Source organism: Cricetulus griseus, chromosome 6, assembly GCF_003668045.3.
Source record: "Cricetulus griseus strain 17A/GY chromosome 6, alternate assembly CriGri-PICRH-1.0, whole genome shotgun sequence".
NCBI lineage: Eukaryota > Metazoa > Chordata > Mammalia > Rodentia > Cricetidae > Cricetulus > Cricetulus griseus.
This window is the reverse complement of record NC_048599.1, coordinates 95,365,164-95,384,347: the sequence shown is the minus strand read 5'-3', so window position 1 is coordinate 95,384,347 and position 19,184 is coordinate 95,365,164. Positions and strand designations below refer to the sequence as shown.

General features: G+C 38.8%; 1 protein-coding gene across 3 annotated transcripts in view; it reads left to right on the top strand.

Annotated features, from left to right (window-relative positions):
- Positions 1 to 19,184, top strand: part of Ppp1r1c (protein phosphatase 1 regulatory inhibitor subunit 1C) — a 100,174-nt gene that overhangs the window by 41,020 nt on the left and 39,970 nt on the right. For 2 of the 3 annotated variants that reach the window (XM_027420078.2, XM_035446717.1), the window contains exons 3-4: positions 2,316 to 2,353; positions 5,281 to 5,341. The exons of the other annotated variant lie outside the window; for it this stretch is intronic. In XM_027420078.2, coding sequence (XP_027275879.1) covers positions 2,316 to 2,353; positions 5,281 to 5,341 — 99 coding nt within the window. The remainder of the gene's footprint in view (positions 1 to 2,315; positions 2,354 to 5,280; positions 5,342 to 19,184) is intronic. 3 annotated transcript variants of the gene reach the window in all.

Genomic DNA, 19,184 nt, shown 5'->3' with positions numbered 1-19,184 from the left:
AGACTCTCATTCCACACACACTTTTCTATCTCCAGCATCCAAAAAAGGAACTTCTTTTAGACAGAATGACCATTGAGAGAGGAGAAAGTTAAAAGTAAAAACTCTGAATTTTTCCTGAAAAACTATAGCTTTAATATGTATAAAAATTTAAAGAATTACTTTTAATTATTTGTGTGTGTGTGTGTGTGTGTGTGTGTGTGTGTGTGTGTGTGTGTGTCCATGTCTGTGTCTGTGTGAGTTTATGACTGTACCAGCCAGAACAGGACATCAGATCTTCTGGAGCTAGAGTTACAGGAATGTGTGAGTCACCCGACATGGGTGCTAGGATAAAGCATCGCATGCTCTTAACAGCTCTAGTCATCAAATATTGTAGTTTTTAATTATGAATAATCAGTCAGAAAACTCACCAACTAATAAATTGGTTTTGTTCAATTGTACCCAAAGGTATTATTACTTTTCTGATTACTGAGAAAGTTTGATAATATTTGAACACAAGGATCCTCTTCTCAAATTTTGTCAGGGACCCAGTGTTCCTGAAAACTGCTGAAGTTGGCCACAGGGATCACAGTTTGTAGCCTGGCAGAGAACATGTGGTCTCTATGAATGCCATTTTGAGGTTGTTGAAAACTGGTGAGACTTGACTGTGCTTTTATTGGTATCCTTCATTGGTGACAACTGCCATGGTACAAATTATTAAGAACATTGTGTTTGCATTTTTCTCCTTGTAAATGTGCCCTGTGAGCATGCACTGTGGATTTATATAAGGTGTTAGCAGGGCAGAAGAGATTGTTCTTCCTAATCCAATAACAACCCAGTGAGGAAAATGAGTTACCAGTGAATTTCCGGAAAACTGTAGCACATTTTTGGACATCTTTACCTCTGTTTGAGTCACTTTGATTTGAAACTTACTTAACCTTCATTCATCTTCAGGATGGGGATATAGGACTGAGTCAAGGAAGGTTACTGATTTTTGTAAGCAACTTAAGTAGCTGATGTTCATAGATAAATTTCTCTTTAAGTTCTGGACTATTGGATTAGTCTTTTGATTTGGGGACTAATGTAACAAATAGGAAAGGGTCACTAGGTCAAGAAGCCAAGAGACAGAAATCAAACTCTCTGTATAGCTGTGAGAAGGTGCTAAGCACTACATAAAAAATATTTGTCAGTCACTGGCTCTGTCAGTGACAACCTCAAGACCCTTGAGCACCAATAACTAAAAGTTACTGGTTAACTCAGAAAATTCAATTAAAACAGAAGGATACTTGTGTCTTGACACTGGGGGACTGATGACATCAGTCATGGCTCTGAGTCATTTCCCTAGTGGCCTTTCTGGATACCAAAGGCAGGCATTCTGGGTTGTCAAGCACAGGGCCTTCCCATGTTTTTGTTTTGTTTTTTCCTAAACAATCTTATTTTATGTACCAACCTACCAATCTCAGTTCCCTCTCCCTCCCACCATCTTCCCATGCCACCCCCATATCTACTCCTCAGAGAGGGTGAGGCCTCCCATGGAGAATCAGCAAAGTCTGTCATCTGACACATCATTTGAGGCAGGACCAAGCCTCCCTCCCCTTTGCTAGGCTGAGCAAGGTATCCCTCCATAGAGAATGGGCTCCAAAAAGCCAGTTCATGCACTAGGAATAAATACTGGTTCCACTGCCAGAGGCCCCATAGACTGCCCTGGCCTTCCAACTGACACCCACATTTATGGGGCCTGGTTCAGTCCTATGCTAGTTCCCCAGCTGTCAGACTGTGGTTTGTGCCCTCCCATTTGTTCAGGTCAGCTGTTTCTGTGGTTTTCCCCAGCATGGTATTGACCCCTTTGCTCATCACTTCTCCCTCTCTACAACTGGATCCAGAAGCACAGCCCAGAGCTTAGCTGTGGATCTCTGCTTCTGCTTCCATCAGCTACTGGATGAAGGCTGTATGATGACATTTAATGTAGTCATGAATCTCATTATAGGGGAAAGACATTTAAGGTATTCTCTCCACTATTGCTTAGAGATTCTTAGTTGGGGTTATCCTTGTGGATTCCTGGGAATTTCTAGAAAGAGATACCTTGATAGAGGGAGTCATTATGAGGTTAATGAGAAAACTGGCACTACTGAAATTTCCATGTGTTTCCTTAAACTCTTCCTTCCTTCCAGAAGGAAACAGTTCACCATCTCCCCGTCCTTCTCAGCTCTACCTCACAGTTGTTAAATAAGCATATGTCAACTGTTTAAAATATTTCTACATATGCTTTTGAAAAGGTTAGCATGTGATTATAAGGAAGACCATTAATTTCTAATGAATTACATGAACTTCTCTTTCAGAAATTGATGAGAAGAGGGTGAACAACACTCAAGAAGAAGTAAGTTTTCCTACATTTTGTATAAATGTGTTAAAACACAATTAACTGTGATAACATCATTGTGGTTTTGTTTTGTTTTTCTTGTCTCCTTATTGTGAGGATCAAACCCAGGCTCTCACACAGGTATACTCTCCACTGAGCTACATGCCCAGGTCAGTGTATTCTTTGGAACAGAGTTCTTTGGTGCCAATCTACATTAATGTTAACTGTGTGGGTGGTAATAGACAAGTAATAAAAACAAATGACATAAATAAATGTCACTGTGACAGAGAAAGTATTCAGGTTGTTTTTCCTGAATGGGAAGGAAAATAGTAGGATGCAAATCTCTGCCTCAGTTACCTTGCTTCTTGATGAAATGCTAAACCCACGCAAATTTCTAAATGAACACTTGGATTTTAGTTGTAAGATATGCAACTGATAGTTTTGATTTCCCTATTGATTATATATAAACACAAAAAGCAGGGCTAGGCAACATTGAAATTCAATAGTAAGGTGATGGAGTCAGTGTCAGGTACATCTTAGGTCTTCAGCTGTTTAGAGCAAAAGTCAGCCCTGTAGTCCAAGTGTCAGAAGACTGAGTTTCTCTAGACTATAGAGCCTTGGTAACCAAAACTAATGGGTTCACCAAATAACATGTTCAAATGCAACCTCAGCACCACTGCACATCTCTTACATTTTTCATATCTATATGAATAATTTAGATAGTAACTAGGAGGCAGGGGAGACTTGGGGATCTGATAGAGTAGATTAAACATGAAGAAGTTAAGTGGGTCCAGTAATGTAACAAAGAGAGAATGGATAGACTGTAGGTGTAAGCAGTTTCCCTGATCATGAGTAAGCATATAACACCCAAAGAGGAAATTCTAGAAAGTGCAAAATACCAAATAATATTTTGCACAATTAATACTTTACTGAGTAAATGCAAAAGTGCTTTGAAAACTAAGCACTTATGTAAAGCAGGTTTCATCATTATCTTACTAAAAGACAGTATAAAACTTCCATATAATTAACTTTTGAGGTATCTTAGAATGTATATTTGGAAAAAGATACAAGGAATCTCAGAGGTAGTAACTGCTTATCAAGATCAATCTGACATGACTGACCCAAGAATGAATAGTCCCCCAGAATCATCCATCACCCACACAGTTAATGTAGACTGGTACCAAAGAACTCTATCACAAAGAATATGCTGGCTTGGCACATGGCTTGATGGGCAGTGGGCCTGTGTGTGAGACCCTGAGTGGATCCTCAATATAATGAGAAATCAACCTCTTGGGCAGCTTCTTCATTTGGCAAGTATTTGTTTTAATTTTCTTACCTTTATTTTTTGATAGATGTATTTGCATCAGTGAATAAAAATATTTGGATGATGATTTTGAGGAAAACTTAGTTTGCATAAATGTGCCTCGAGTTAAGTTTAAACTTTACAAAATAGTTTCTACTTTCAATCTCTACACCTAGTGTTCTTTCTTATAAACATTGGAAACATAAAGCCACCCCTCAAATATATATTGTAACAGTTTATACTTAAGTTTTCCTCAGCAAAGATCACTGCAGACACCAGAACTCATTGATTAGGACCCTTTCCTTCATCACATTAAAATATAAATTAATGTCATTTAAAAAAATTTTCCCAGTCACATGTAGCCTCAATGTCACTGGATGGGAGTGGCAGGCCTTGAACTTCTCACCCTCCTTCGCTCACCTCTCTAGTATTAGAATTACAGACATACACAGTTATGTTTATGAAGTGGTGGAGATCAAACACAGGGCTTTATGCACACTAGGCAACACTATGTCTCTATCCTTTCAATAAATGTGTCAAAAATATAAATAAATAATATATTGCATTATTGTGTTGTATCAATAAATATACATTGTTGAAAAGTCATTTGGACACAATTTGATTAGTGAATGAACTATATAAATAATAAGAATAAATAATATCTAAAATACATAGACGATTCCATATGATTATAGAATGATGGTTTTGACCATAAAGTATGTTTTAAAATACTTTTAGCATTTTAAAAACAAAAACCTCTTAATAACCTTATCCTCATCTGGGGTATTTAGGTAACAGTGCTATGGAGCAGTTTTGGTAAGAAATGACTTACCTTTGGACAAACAGAGGAATATTACCATAACATTTTCACTCTGAGTAAGGCAGGGCTTAGATTGAATGTGGAAATTCAAGAGGGTTTTGGATTTCTTTTATGAATGAAAGACTCTAATCTTCCCTTTGGAACCCTCATTAATTACAGAGGCAGAAAAAATACACAATATATATATAATATATATATATGTATATATATATATATATATATATATATATATATATATATATCCACCACTGGCATATTTTTGAAGTATACTTTGTCTCAGAACCCATGTTTCTTTGCAATGAGATTAATATCCTTGTATCTCCTTAAAGGAAACTAATCTAAGGGCAGGCAAGCTGGTTCAATAAGTTAAGGCACTGGCACTTGCCACCAAGTCTGACACCTCAGGTTTGATCTCCCAGACCTACATTGTGAGAGGAAAGAAGCGATTCTACAAATTGTTCTCTGACCTGAACACATGCGTCATGGTATGTGCACACCCACACATATATACATAATAGACAAATAAGCAAAAAAACAAATAAAGATAAATAAAGCAATAAAATTACACACAATACTGTTAAACTAATGTTAATATGAAAATAAAAAGCATGAGAATTTCATGATAAAGAGATCTTTGGCTTTATACAGCTCGGAGGGAGGTCTGTGGTATCACTCAGAATGTCTATCATTGATTACAGCTCTACTTCTTGACAGAAAGACATCAGAAAGCCCTCTGAGACACAGTGCAGTTTTATCTACGTCACTTCTGACAGCAATAAACTTTTTATGTATGTCTAATGCCTTCTTTTTCCTTGTCCACAGTCGCAGAATGCATCACCTAAGCAAAGGAAGCAGAGTGTGTACACACCGCCTGCCATGAAAGGTATTGTTCAGGTACCGTTTTGTGGTGTCATGAGTGATGGATGTCAGGGCTGGCAGGCTGTTTGTCTCTAAGGCTGTTCCATAGATTGTATGCTGGTCTCAACTCTGCCATTCTCAACAGGATGGTGGTTGGGAAGATGTTTCCATCTTGGAAGCATTGCTTTCAGGTGAAGAACTGATGACTGTGTAATCTGAGAATGGAAAAAATCAATTTTCAAAATAGTGTCAAAGATTTTTTTTTTACCTTTCCTTATATCTTTTCTTTCAGAGAATTTTTCCCATAATCTTTAATTATTCTTATTGATTGCCACATGATTATCAGGTCACCCCCCTCCCCTTAACTTAAGCAAAGCAGGAGAGCGTGAGGTAGGCAGGAAAGGAATGCCAAGGTTTGCCTCACTGCCTCTTGTCAGGAGCATGTCTGCTGAACCCAGTCTAGCACCAGTGTGCTGTACTCCTAGCAGTGGCCCAAATCACAACCGAGAATGCTAGCTCAGATGCTGGTGTTTTCCCAGAATTTCTCTTTAAAATGGAACTTCAGAGTAACATCTAAGTGTATTAGCATTTTGACCAATACTAGTTCCAAGAAAGACTTCTTTTCTTTTTCACACAAAAATGTTCCTGACACAGGCTGTGTCTGTTCAGGCCAGTATCTTGCCTTCCGGCTTGGCTCCCTGGCTGTTGGCCTAGGGTTCATCACACAGACCTTCACTTATGATTCAGTGCCCTAGAAGCCAGCAGGGCAGCTTAGAAGTCTAAACTAAGAGTGAGTGTTTCCACTTTTATTCTCCTTTCAGGGAGGTGGGATATAAATGGACCCATAGCTGCTCTCAGTACACTTCCGTCCCATGTAGTTATAAAAGGCTGTGTCTGTACAAGGATGAGTAAATAATGCATTCATCTGCATTGTAGTTTATCTGAAAGTAATTACTGAAATTCCTAGGTATCCCTGCCTAAAGATTAATGCAGCATGTATTTCTTCACTGTAGTTGATTTGTATTCTTCAAGACATATCAGTTTTGGCATGAATAGACAACAATGAAAGATATATGTGTAGTTTCCCAATTCTTCCCTCTGTTTTATTTTGGGTTAGCTTAAACTAAATAAAGTAGTCCTCATGTCCTCAGAGAATATATTATTTTGAAAGGAAAATCTTAAACTCTAAGGCCTAAGAGGCCATGGTGCTCATTATTTTTAGCTCTCAAATATTTTAAGAATGTGGAATTCTAGCATTTAGGGAAGTGTTTCTACTGAAGCATTTTTAATATAACTGTACACTGTGGAGCTATTGTTCTCCAACAACCACCATCTACAATAATGAGGTACAGCCTTAGGGAAGTACAGCCGAGCTTTCAAGAAGGGATCTGGATATTGATACAAGTATCTAATGAATATCTCTGTGAGTTATCAGCTATGATAGAAGAAAAATAGTGATTTCCTCCATCTATTTGTTCCTAAGAGCTGGAAATATGTGTCTGACGACCAACTGAACCATTAACATGTGGTCTATTGTAACACATGTTGTTAGCACAGTGAGGAGATTTGATCATAAGAAGGGTGGCTGAACAAAGGGAGTGTCCTTGAGATGGTAAACACATTAATACAGTTGCACCAAAATTGCAGTAGAACATTGCAATAAATGAGAGGAAATGGTTTGCGGTGGGGGGGGGGGAGTGCAAAGCACCAACAGAGACAGTAAACAGTTTTGAAACAAAAAACAACAAAAACAAACAGGCAATTATGCCTGAAACTTGCTTCATCCCTCAAAACTTAATTCTCTTAGTGCAACAGACGTCTAATTAGATTTTGCTATCATCCATGTACATTGTTGACCCATAGTAAACTGACTCTGAATCTAAAGTTTCTGATCCTCTTTTTGTACTGACTTCCATATTCACTAATCATTTCTCACAGTAAAATTATAAGCCTTTTTGCTCCAGCAAAATGGGAGTCAACACTGTTATCTCAATAGGAGTTTCTGCTTCTAGAGCTGGGCCATTGGATCAGCATATCATAGTTCGTCTCCTGATTTTATCATCCATTTTGTTTTCAATTATCTCAGTGGTGTGCCATCCACAGAGAAAATAAATTTCTCCTTCATATTCTTAATCCAAGTCTGTGACAAATCTATTGAACAGAACAAAATGCACAAAGAGAGTACCCTGGAGCACATGGTTGATGCTCATTCTGACTGGCACAATGTAACAATTATCTACCACACATAATAGAATGCTATTTTTTCAAATCAGAGGTTCTCAGAGGAACTTGACGGGGTGATGTGTTTTAGATATCCTGTGCTCACCACACTTTTTTAAAAAATAAATTTAAGATGTATATTATCCTTTAAAATGACAGAAGTTGACATTTTCATCAAAAACTTACTTTTCCCTCACAGTATAATCTAGTGCTTTATGATCAGATAAGTAGAAAGTTCTAAAGATTATAAAAATGACAACTGTACACTTTCCTGGTGTTTATTTAGGTGGCTGTCAGACTGCAATTTACAGAACAGCCAATTAAATTGTTGGATTGCTTGAATCTTGTTTTCAGAAAGCAAAGTGAATTTGAATTCTGGCAAAGAAAATGGCTGACTCATTTCCTCCTGTGTGTGTGTGTGTGTGTGTGTGTGTGTGTGTGTGTGTGTGTGTGTGTGTTCTACTGGAATTCAAGTGTGTTTTATTGCAAAGTAAGTGCTATTGATTTAAATGGAAACCTGAACATTAAACATAGGCACAGATAGAAAATGCACTTAGTGTGGCAGAGCCCATTAGTATTATATTTCTGTTCTTAATGTACAGCAAGCCAAATGCTTCATTCGCTTCTGGAAAATGTCTTCTTTCTAATTTCTTGTAAAAGAAAATTTTAGTTGCTTCAGTGTCCTGTGATGATTCTTCTGGGCTGATGTACTAGGTAGATGTTCAGATGTATAGGGCCATTTTAGCCTCAAGCCTTTATTTTTAATTTCACTGAAGATGGCTTCAATCATACATTTTTAATCTTAATTCACCCTCCTCTCATAAATACAGTAATAAATGAAATTAAGGACCAACTCAGTGGTAGAAATCGAGTGACCTAGTAGGAAGGCTAAAACAGGTTTAAGGAGTGGGGCCAAAGACTGTGGCAAGCAGTATGAAATATTACTGAAGCATGATCCATCTTATCTTGAGGTGAAGTTATTTGTCATACTGATTTCAGGGGAGCCAACATGAAAGCACTGGTGAGTTTTGAGTGACAACTCATCAGGATCCACAGCTTAGCATTCCCAGTTGTGAGCTGCATGACCTTCAGAAAATCAGGGTCAATCTTTTGTCTTTTCTTATTGATGAATGGAGATGATCTGGCATGAATTGCTAGGGAAACTGAAGAAAAATGTGAGCTGGAAATACTTAAAACAGGCAAGTCATATGCAGGTTTATTTTAAGTAGTTATTTGGACCCTCAATGGAGAATGAGGTTCAACCATTTCCATCGAGTCTTCAGAGTTCCTCAATGAGGATAGGGGCATGCATAGCCATGGCTGGGAAAAGGATGAAAAATCCTGCTGCAGATCTCACCTTGCCCAATGGGAATGAAGGCAGCTCTAAGGATGCCTGGACCTACATAGCATAGGTTCATCATGTCTTTCAAGAGAGACCATGATTTATTTAGTTCAGCTACAGCCAGACTTAGAAACTTTCCTTTGACATTCCTGATCCCTTTCACCACAATCTAGTTGTAGCTTCATTTCACAGATGCCACTCCCCGTTTTCTCAAGTGAACCAACAAAACAATCAGATATGGTAATATGTAAGTTTCCAGAAAGCATAGGAGTGAAGTGTTGGCTGTGGTGAATTTGGGTGCAGGTACAGAATGTGCAATAAATATGTGTTGTCAGGGGCTCAGTAACCTACAGGCACACAGCTCAAAGGCAGTGGGGGTAAATCAGCAAAGCCTGTGCTGTGATTGTGACTCAGGAAGGCCTCAGAAGGAATCAGTCAGCACCACACTTGTCTGCCTTTACTAAGTACTGTACAGAAACTGCAGGCAATGAGAGAGAGGTCAGGCCATTTGAGCTGCTTACTAGAGCATCTCCACCCCATCTGTCTCTTGAGAACAATGGTTCTCAGCCTTCCTAATGCTTCCACCCTTTAATACAGTTCCTCATGCTGTGGTGACGCCCAACCATAAATTATTTCATTGCTGCTTCCATAATGGTAATTTGCTACTGTTTTGAATCATACTATAAATATCTGATATGTGGCCCCAGAGGAATTGTGACCCTTGGGTTGAGAACCATTGCTTTAGAGGATTTCTGACTTTCTGTAGCTCTTTTTCTGGTACTCTCATCACATCTGTTATTCTCAATCTTGGGCTTTTGTTGTGGTTGTTTTGTTGTGGGTTTTTTGTTTTGTTTTGGGAGGTTGTTGTTGTTGTGTGTGTGGGGTGCTGGTTTAGTTTATTTTCTAAGCAGGGTGGGGTTCTCTTGATCAATATGAGATTTCTAGGTAACAACACGCATTCTAAATATACACAAATCTTGCTTCTTTAAAAAACTATGCTTCTATTTCTAGACCTACTTCCTTCACTGCTCTTTAATTACTTCCTCTGTGTTTTAAGCTTATCTTCCCTCCTATCTTTGAAAATGGAGGGTGGATTCAGGTTGGGGAACTAAGAATGTAGCCTTCTCAGAAGTCAAGTAGATGCCTTTTTGTTTTTTCTTTCTAAGATCAACATTGAAAGAGAATGGAGCAAAGTAAGGGACCACAAACACGGACTTCTTGTTATGTATATATATATATTAGAGTCACAGAAAAACTGGACAATTAATTCATATTGTTTCCATATACTGTATAGCCTTTATCTCTGTTCTCTAAGTTTTACTTTAGATAAGAAATCATGTAGATGTTTCCTTTGACCTTGTCTTGGGTTATTCAACGTTTTAGTTTCTTCCTGACAGCTATTCAGGGATTAGGTCACATTCAGACCACATTATGTACAGTTATAATGTCTCTAGGATCTTCTTGTCTGTGACTTGACATTCTTCTCAAACTTCTCTTGGTCTGATAACCTTGAAATTTTTGAAAATATCGGTTGACTATTTTTCTAGGGCAAATGTTTTGGATTTGTCTGATGACTTTCTCATGATTATACTGGGATAATGGGTTTCAGGAAGAAACCTCACAGAGATAAAGAGACATTGTGGTCACCTGATGTCAAGGATTCATACTATCAGCTATGCTCAGGCCAGGGCTGGGCTTCTTAGGGTTCATTTTCTCCCATTTTCAGATTTATCCTTTTGTTCCAGTGAATAGCCAAAGATCCTGCAACCTTGTAACTTAATGGGACCTTAAATTATTAATTTAAAATATATGTGTGTGGGTGCTTTGCTTCCAAGTATGTCGGCATTGCATGCATGCAGTACCCTCAGAAGCCAAAAGAGGGCAATGTATGCCCTGGAACTGGAGTTAACAGGTGTTAGTGCACTGTGGGTTAGTGCCTGTGGGTTCTGGGACTTGAGCACTGGGCCTCTGAGCCTCTTAAATGGGATTTTTTTTTTTTTTTTTTTGGATCTCTTCATTCTGATTTCTACAAATGAATCAGTGTCTCCGTGTTTAGTTCAAAATACAAATTTAGTTTTAAAATGCAAATATGGTATAGACCCTCCCGAGAAAACATTGCTGTCCTCAAACTAAGTTTGCCGCTAACCTTCTCTCTCCCCGGTGCACATTTCCCCCCAGACCACTGGCCACACGAATCCTAGTTTGTTTCACAGTTCTCTGGCTATTTCAGAGTAATGATGTTGAATGGATCTTGCTCCCTCTTACCTGTCTAGCATCGCCACCTGGCACTGTCTTCCCCTCCATTTCCTTTCCTATTCTTCCTCCCACCCCCACTGCAGGAATGTTGAGTTTCACTAAATTCTTTGAAAATATACAAGACTATTGTGCTTCGTGCATTGTTCCCCAAGCCTCATTTCTGTAGAATGCTTCTCACCTTGGCACTATTCTAAACCCTTTGAGTGGTACTTCTTTACGACTGGTGATGAATTCTACACATGCCTTCAGGTGGTATCTGCAATTCCCGTGAGTGAGACAGAGTCTCTTCAGAACAGGGGCAATGCCAGGTGTATTCTTTTTCATCTTCCATTTGAATTGCAATAGCTCATAATAAGCACTGAATCAGTGGGTAAGCAATCTTTCTGATTTAGGAATTATAGTGATGGCTTCATTTTGTCCATATTGGAAAAAATATCCATCAGTTTCTTATGTGTGTTTTATTCATTGACTCTATTACTTCCTCATGCTGCAAACATTTATAAAACGCCTATTATCTGCCAGGTCACAGATTAAGCTCTGGAGTTGGGATGAGCTAAACATCATCTATGTCTACAGAAAAAAAAAAAAAAAGATACCAGATGAAAATGTGAGCTGTGTGGAAGATAATTACTGGCTGACCGAGATGGATTTGAATAGCAGCAATAGAAAGCTGGGGAGGAAGTATCTAGCTTGGCCTGCCATATCCAAGGGAGGCTTCACAGGAGAAACAAGACTTCTGTTGTCAGAGGCAGGAAGAGCAAGCTCTTTAAAACGAGGAGTGGAGGGTAGATTCCAGGCAGATGATTTGACAGGCCTGGACAGGGTGTGAAAGGGCGGTCACCTGTACTTCAAACACTGTGAGCTGCTGAGGGTCTACTGAGGCCTGTACTCAAGAAACCGACTATATTCTGAGACGACCCTGTCTTAGGCCTGGCCCCGCCCCTCGGAAACCTGGCATAATGCCTCTGCGCATGGCAAGCAGTACCATGGCTCTGTAGGCAGGTACAAGGGTCTCTTTAAGAGACAAACTCCACCCACTTTCTCTTTCCTCTCTTTTCTGCCACTTCTTGAAGAGGCAACATCTGTGTGTCTCTATCTCTTTTCGTCTCCTTCTCCTTCCCTTATTCTCTTACCTTCCACCAATAAACTCTTCACGTTCTGTCTGTACGTCTCTGTCTGTATCCCACCCGCTGTTTGTTCCTCACTTGCCAGGAGACCCACTAAAGGTCCAATCCCGTGCTTAATTATAACAAATGGCATGTTCTGTTAAAATTTGTTTACTGAGAATAGAAGGAAGGCTTACCCTCTCTGAGGAGTAGATGGGGGATTGGGGTGGGGGAAGGAGGAGTAGCATCAGGAGGGGAGGGGGTGGGAACTGGGATTGGTATGCAAAATAAGAAAAGATGATGAAAAAAATAATGAGTTCAATTGTAGCACTGGAGACAAGTGTATGTTTGTACTTTGCTCATATTCCCCCCTCCCTTGCCACCTTATAATCCTTTGTGCCTGCTCTTTCCCAAATACATTCCCTTCTGCTCTCTTGCCAATAGATGCACAGTGCATAGGTAGATACACAGAACCTACATGTTGGAGAAACCTATAACATCATGTAAGTTTTGTCATACTTCCTTCATTTCCTTGTTCCTTCCCTCTTGCCTCCATTTCAACCTTGGCCTACATTCTCCATCCATGTAGTTCCTTCTGTGCTTTCATGTCACACACACACACACACACACACACACACACACACACACACACACACTGTAGATTCCACTTTTGGGAAATAATACATTTTCAGATAATGTATGTGTATGATGTGTTTGTGTGTGAGTGTGTGTGAGAGAGAAAGAGAGACAGAGACAGAGAGAGAGACTGAGAGGGAGGGAAGAGGGAGGGAGAGGGAGAGGGAGGGAAGGGGAGAGAGAGAGAGAGAGAGAGAGAGAGAGAGGAGAGAGAGAGAGAGAGAGAGAGAGAGAGAGAGAGAGAGAGAGAGAGAGGTATGGAATATTTTCCCTTGTTCTGTCTCAATCTTGGTTTTGTTGAGACAGAGTCTCCCACAGAAACTGAAGTTTATTGGCTAAGTTGGCTAAGCTGGCATGCTAATGACCATCAGGAATCTTACCTATCTTTCCTTCCCCAGTGCCCGAAATACAGGAGCACAAGGCTGTCTCCAGGCATTTTACATGTGTGTTGAATTTAGGGCCTCCTGTTTACATAGCTCTATAAGCTAAGCCACCTCCCTAGCTCTTAAATTGATTATTATGTTATATAGTCTTCCAGTGATTTGAAAATATGAGGGTTGGGAAAAGGGACACAGGAATTGATTCACAAAATATAATTGCTTTTTCAACAAAATTATCTTCGATAATTATAATTGCCTCAGTTTGTCTTCAATACTGTTGTCTGTGGAAGGATGGCTAACTGCTGGAGCCAACCTGGCTCTTGTTTCTTAAATAATAGCTGTGACTTGTGAGGAGTTGAACTACTCATCATGTTATCTTCCAAATAAATTAATGGAAACCCTAGTCGAAATGTGTTATGCTATAAAACCATCATAATAAATTGAAGGATTGATTCTTAGAGGGGCAAATTTAGGATAGTATTACATTCCTTGCAAACTTGTGCTGCTCTATAAAACCTGTCTAAACATGTTCCCTCTTAAAACCTTAACATTCTTGCCTGAGCTTCAAATCCAGTTTGATCTAGATAATTTTATCAACAGTTTCACTAATTCCTTCTTTAGCAGATCCTCTTGGTGAAACCCACATTCTGGATATAGCAAAACTGATCAGGCCATTTGTTTAGAAGGGAATAGTAAATGGCCAGTAATGGACATCAGTATTACTGTGGACCAGTAAACACTATCAGTCAAATTTTGAGTAAGTTTACAATTGTGATCCTTTTACTAAAAGGTAAATACCAAGGCGAAGTGAGATGTACCAAGGTCACAGTTTCAGGAATATAGTAGGTCTGTAACACAAAGCATATACAATCAACATCAAACTTTACATCACTCTGTATTCCACATTGAGTCCGTTCTGCTCTAATTAGCAGTGGGGGCTGCACTGTACTTGTTTTGCCCCTGGAAAGTATGCTCACCCTCCCCTTTTACTCTTTTCACTTGATGGTGTAATGCACACCACTGTGAAGTGGCATCATTCCACCTTATTACAAAAATCAAGCTTAAGGGATTTCATTGACTTCCAACAATATTCCATTAGGATAACACTCCAAAGACAATTCAGCTTTCAGTTTAGCAGGAGCTAGAATATACAGAGGTCTTTGAGAATGTCGAATAACTATTGTCTTTTTCTTTCTGGATGTGAAGCTGTTTCTCATATTCAATTATTGGGAGAAGACTGGTTCTCCTGGATGCTGGTAGTGTATGGACAAAGAACCAGGACTTGAACAGGGCAGCTCTGAGAGCTGGTGCCCCTTGGAAACCCTCAGAAGCATGACATCATTGAGTAGAGCAATTTCGATCCAAAACTCCAGCCAAGATTTACTGAAAGCACCCACTATATCCACTATATATTTTTAAAGCAATAAATACTTAAAGAATTAAAGTTTCACCTTTTGTTTCTTTGCAGATTTTTAAACTAGATATGTGGTCCAGCATCCTATGAAAAGATAGCTCTAACATCTGTGCATTCTTTTCATTAAAAGAGATTTGATTTGATTTGTGACTGTGTATATGTGTGTGCATCTGTGTACCTCTCTCTGTCTCTCTCTGTCTCTCTCTGTCTCTCTCTGTCTCTGTCTCTCTCTCTCTCTCTCTCTCTCTCTCTCTCTCTCTCTCTCTGTGTGTGTGTGTGTGTGTGTGTGTGTGTGTGTTCTCACATGGATGCTGGGAACTAAACTTTGTTTCCCTAAAATAGCAAGAAGCACTCAACTCTGGAGTTGTATCTCCAGCCCCTCCTTGAGTTCTTTCTATGTTTCTGAAGCTTTACAGCCTCCTCTTAATCTTTTACAGGAAACACTGGGTGAAGATGAAAAATGGCAAGAAATAGCAGTTCACAGCTGTGTTCATACACTGGTATTCTAGACAGGATAGAGATATTATGGATATGGTAAAAACTCACTGGGCCTACATACCAATTTTTCCTACACATAGATGTTTCCCTTAAATGCTTTGAAATTTAACAAATGGGTGCTTCAAGATGCTTACTAAGAAGTTCATCTAGTTTAAAAAAAAAAGAAGAAGAAGGATTAGCCTTCAGACAGTAGACGGATTTTCTTTAGAGTGGCGAGATCTCCAGACAAATTACAACACCATAGTTGTTTATTGCCACACACAACCACATTGTTGTGCTTTCTTATGAACTGTTCTAGAAGATAGTGTAGCAGTAACAACTACTCTATATTATGATGTTGGGGAAGTGTGTCACGTGGTTTTAAATTCTTGTTACCTCTTAGGCCCGTGAAGCACTGCACTCTGAGTACCCTGTTTCAGATATTCAAGAGGCTCATTTAGTGACACATACATGCTAAATTCTGTCTTAGTTTCTGGTAGTCCTTAGAAAAATAAATATATTTTATGTATTGAACACTACAATAGGATGATAGTGGCTAGTTACATTTTATTGAAATAGGCCTCAAAATGAGTTTTTCAATAGACAAAAAACAGCCACAACACTTTGTAATTTAGTTTAAATTATACTTTATTTTTTAGATGAATTTAAGTCTTAAATTTATACTATTTATTATATTGATATTTGACTTGCACTGATTTATTCTACCACTGTAGGAATTGGTATGGATCTTTGGAGAAAGTTCTCATTATCTTTAAAGTTTTCTATAAATCATGGATTTTGATCTAGAATAAAATGAGATAAGAGGTATCTTCCCATTCTCTGTGTTTACTTCCAATCTCCTCTCTCATTTGGTACTCCACTCCCTCCTTTCTTTCCTTTGTTCCTTCTTTTCTGCTGGCCTGCTTTACATTATCCCAAGACTGGCTTTGGCTATGGAGCAAGGTTGAACTTGCTATCCTCCTCAAAATCACAATAGCACCTACCAATGCTTTTGATGTTATTGAAGACACAATATATGAAAATCATGAAAAGGGATTGGAAGGGCGGAATCTTGGATCTGCAATTTCCAACAAGGACTCTTTCATGGCTTGAGTCCTGATGTTTAATGATGTCAACTTGCATCTTCTAATCCTACAATTATTGCCTGAGGTAATTGCCCCTCTACACAATAAATTAATTAGCACCTGTGAAATCATTTCTTTCAAAATATTTCTCTATTGATCTTTCACAATTATGTGTGCCTGTAGCATCTTGCTTATGATATTTTCTTCAACATTCCATTTCCCCTCTGCTATTAGGTAACTTTGTTGGGTTTTAAATAACACACCTGTAAATACTAGCATGAAGAAATGTGGAAGAGAGATTCATTTGGCAAAGATTCTTAGCTAATTTGGAAATGTCAGTTTCTATAGATTTCTTTATATCAATGTTATTCATTCTAAAACTTGTGAAACAATAAATATTTTCTTTTGGGTTTTCTTAGAAGATGGAAGATAAGGGGTCATTAAGTTATGATTAAATACTCTTCTCTATTTACTTGCTGTTACTTATTTTTCTCATTCTTGTGACCAAATGCCTGTCCAAAACAACTTAGTGGTTCACATGGTTGGAGGTTACCATGTACATCAACGAGGAAGGCCTGGCAGCTGGAATGTTTCTGACCATGATGGCAGGAACTACTTGCAGATGGTCTTACCAGTGTATCAGGCAGAAAAAGACATACTGGGCCAGATATAGGACTGGGCTACAATCTTCAAGGCCTCCCCTAGTGACCTGTGTCCATCGAGAAGCCAATGATTCTTTGACCTTCCAAAGTATGCTGGGAATCATGTGTTTAAACACATGAAAACTGAGGGGAACACTTCAGAATCAGGCCATAACATATGAGCTTTGTGTCCTAAACATAATGCAAACTTAAGATCTTCTAACTTGCAGTCAACCTGGAATAAGTTCAACCTGTTAGTGTAAGAACTAAGATTCTCTTTCGTGACTTCTGAATGTGAAGAATTCCTAAGTCAGGCAGTGTTTCAAGCTTTAGATAGTTTGGACATTGCTACATTATGTCACATTGAGCACACACACACGTGTGTGTGTGTGTGTGTGTGTGTGTGTGTGTGTGTGTGTGTGTGTGTGTGTTTGTGTGTGTGTGTGTGTGTGTACTTATGTACCTAAGCATGTGTTCCTGCAAGTCTGTGTGTCCCTTGCTTTTGAAGACAGAGCCACTCATTTGCCCAGAGCTCACTTATTAAAATAGAGTGGCTGGCCAAGAAACCCAGGTCTCTACCCCCTCAAACTGGGATCACACTTGTGTTCCATCACTTCTCGATTTTTCTTTTTTAATGTGTGTTTTGGGATCAAACTCAGATTATTACATTTGCTTGGTCGTCACCTTATCAGCCGATCCATTTTCTAAGCCCCAAGCTACCTGATTTTGAGTATCATAAGATTTCAAGTACTTAAGTGACTTTTAAAGATTAAGGTACATGTTATCAGAGTTCAAAGATGTCAAGGAGAAAGCTCTGACGGTTTTGATTTTTAGCAAGCCTCATTTTAAATTATCAATACATTGAATTAGTTTTTCAGAATATCCCAAAAGTAAATATCACAGGGCCTCATTGTCAACTCCAGAAGCTTGCTTTCATTTTATTAAGACAAAGTAATTGTTGAATCTCCACGGGTCCTAAGTTTTACTTATAAGGCAGGGCCAAAAAAATCATTTGCTTTTTGTATCAGCATCCATAGTTTTCTAGACAGGCATCTTAATCCCTTCTGAATATATATATTCACATAAATGCACAATTACTCAATAGACTTGAACAGATCCTTTGGAGCCATTCCAGTGTGTGTTGGATAAATACTGTTTCTCTCCACCTCTGATAATTGGCCAACAGATCCCCCAGGAATGTTTTGATCCCTTATACAAACACCCCAGGAGCAAGAAGCCTTGACTCTGTGTTTCTTTCACAGCAATGAGACCTGGAGGGTTTAGCTTACAGTTCTGGTAACATCACGTGAAAAAGAATGAACAGTTTGTGAGGGCAGCGCCCTCTGCTGGTTCACAAAATTTCAAAAGTCCACTTAGAAAGCAGTGCATACGAAACAGAGCAAAACGTGTACTTTTAGCACAAAATGGGCTTATACTAAATGAGTGGCCAACAAAAGGAGTTTTTTTATTGTTACCAAATTGAGAAACACACTCTTTCTGTGTCTTTAACCATTCAACCACTATGTATATCAAGTGGCTATTGCTTTCTATAGTAAAACAAAACAGGCTCCCGAAATGGTAGGCAGTTACTTTTTTTTTTTTTCCTTAACCCTAACTAAAGACAGCTTCACCATCATATTTTCACCCCGAAAAAGCTCTGTACCATCACATCCCAGGGCATTATCCTCAGGATGTATTTAAGCTACAAGAAGTGGCAAACAAAAGAAGTAAACCCGGAACCGTCTCTTTCAGACTTTCTGCCATCTCTTCTTTCAGACACTAGTGGCAGTCTTCATTTGGAAAGGTCACAAAAGAGGCCTGGAGTAGAGGAAATTTGAGCCATGATGGTTCCAATGTGTGTAATCTTCAAGCTACCGGCTCCTCCAATTTCTCATTCATTTCTATAACTAGGAGATTATAGTTTAAGGGAACCATTATGAAGATTAAATAAAATACCTCGCTAAACAAAATAGTGTACACCTGGTAAGCAGCTGGTACATACTAACTTGACTTAATGCCATTCCTGAGAATGCTAGAGGTTAGCAAAAATTCATACTAAGACATAATTTCCCCTCTAAACATTCTGCATGGTCATGCAGCATGGTCACTCATACAAACTCTTTTTAAAAGTGAGTATAGGATTACTGCCAAAGGCTCTCTTTTGGGCCACCAATGAGCTCCCAAGTCACGACACAGAGACTTATTTTTAGTTATGAATGCTTGGCCTTAGCTTATGTTTGTCCCACTAGCTCTTATAACTTAATTTAACCTGTTTCTCTTCATTTACATTCTGCCTTGGACTTTTTTCTTA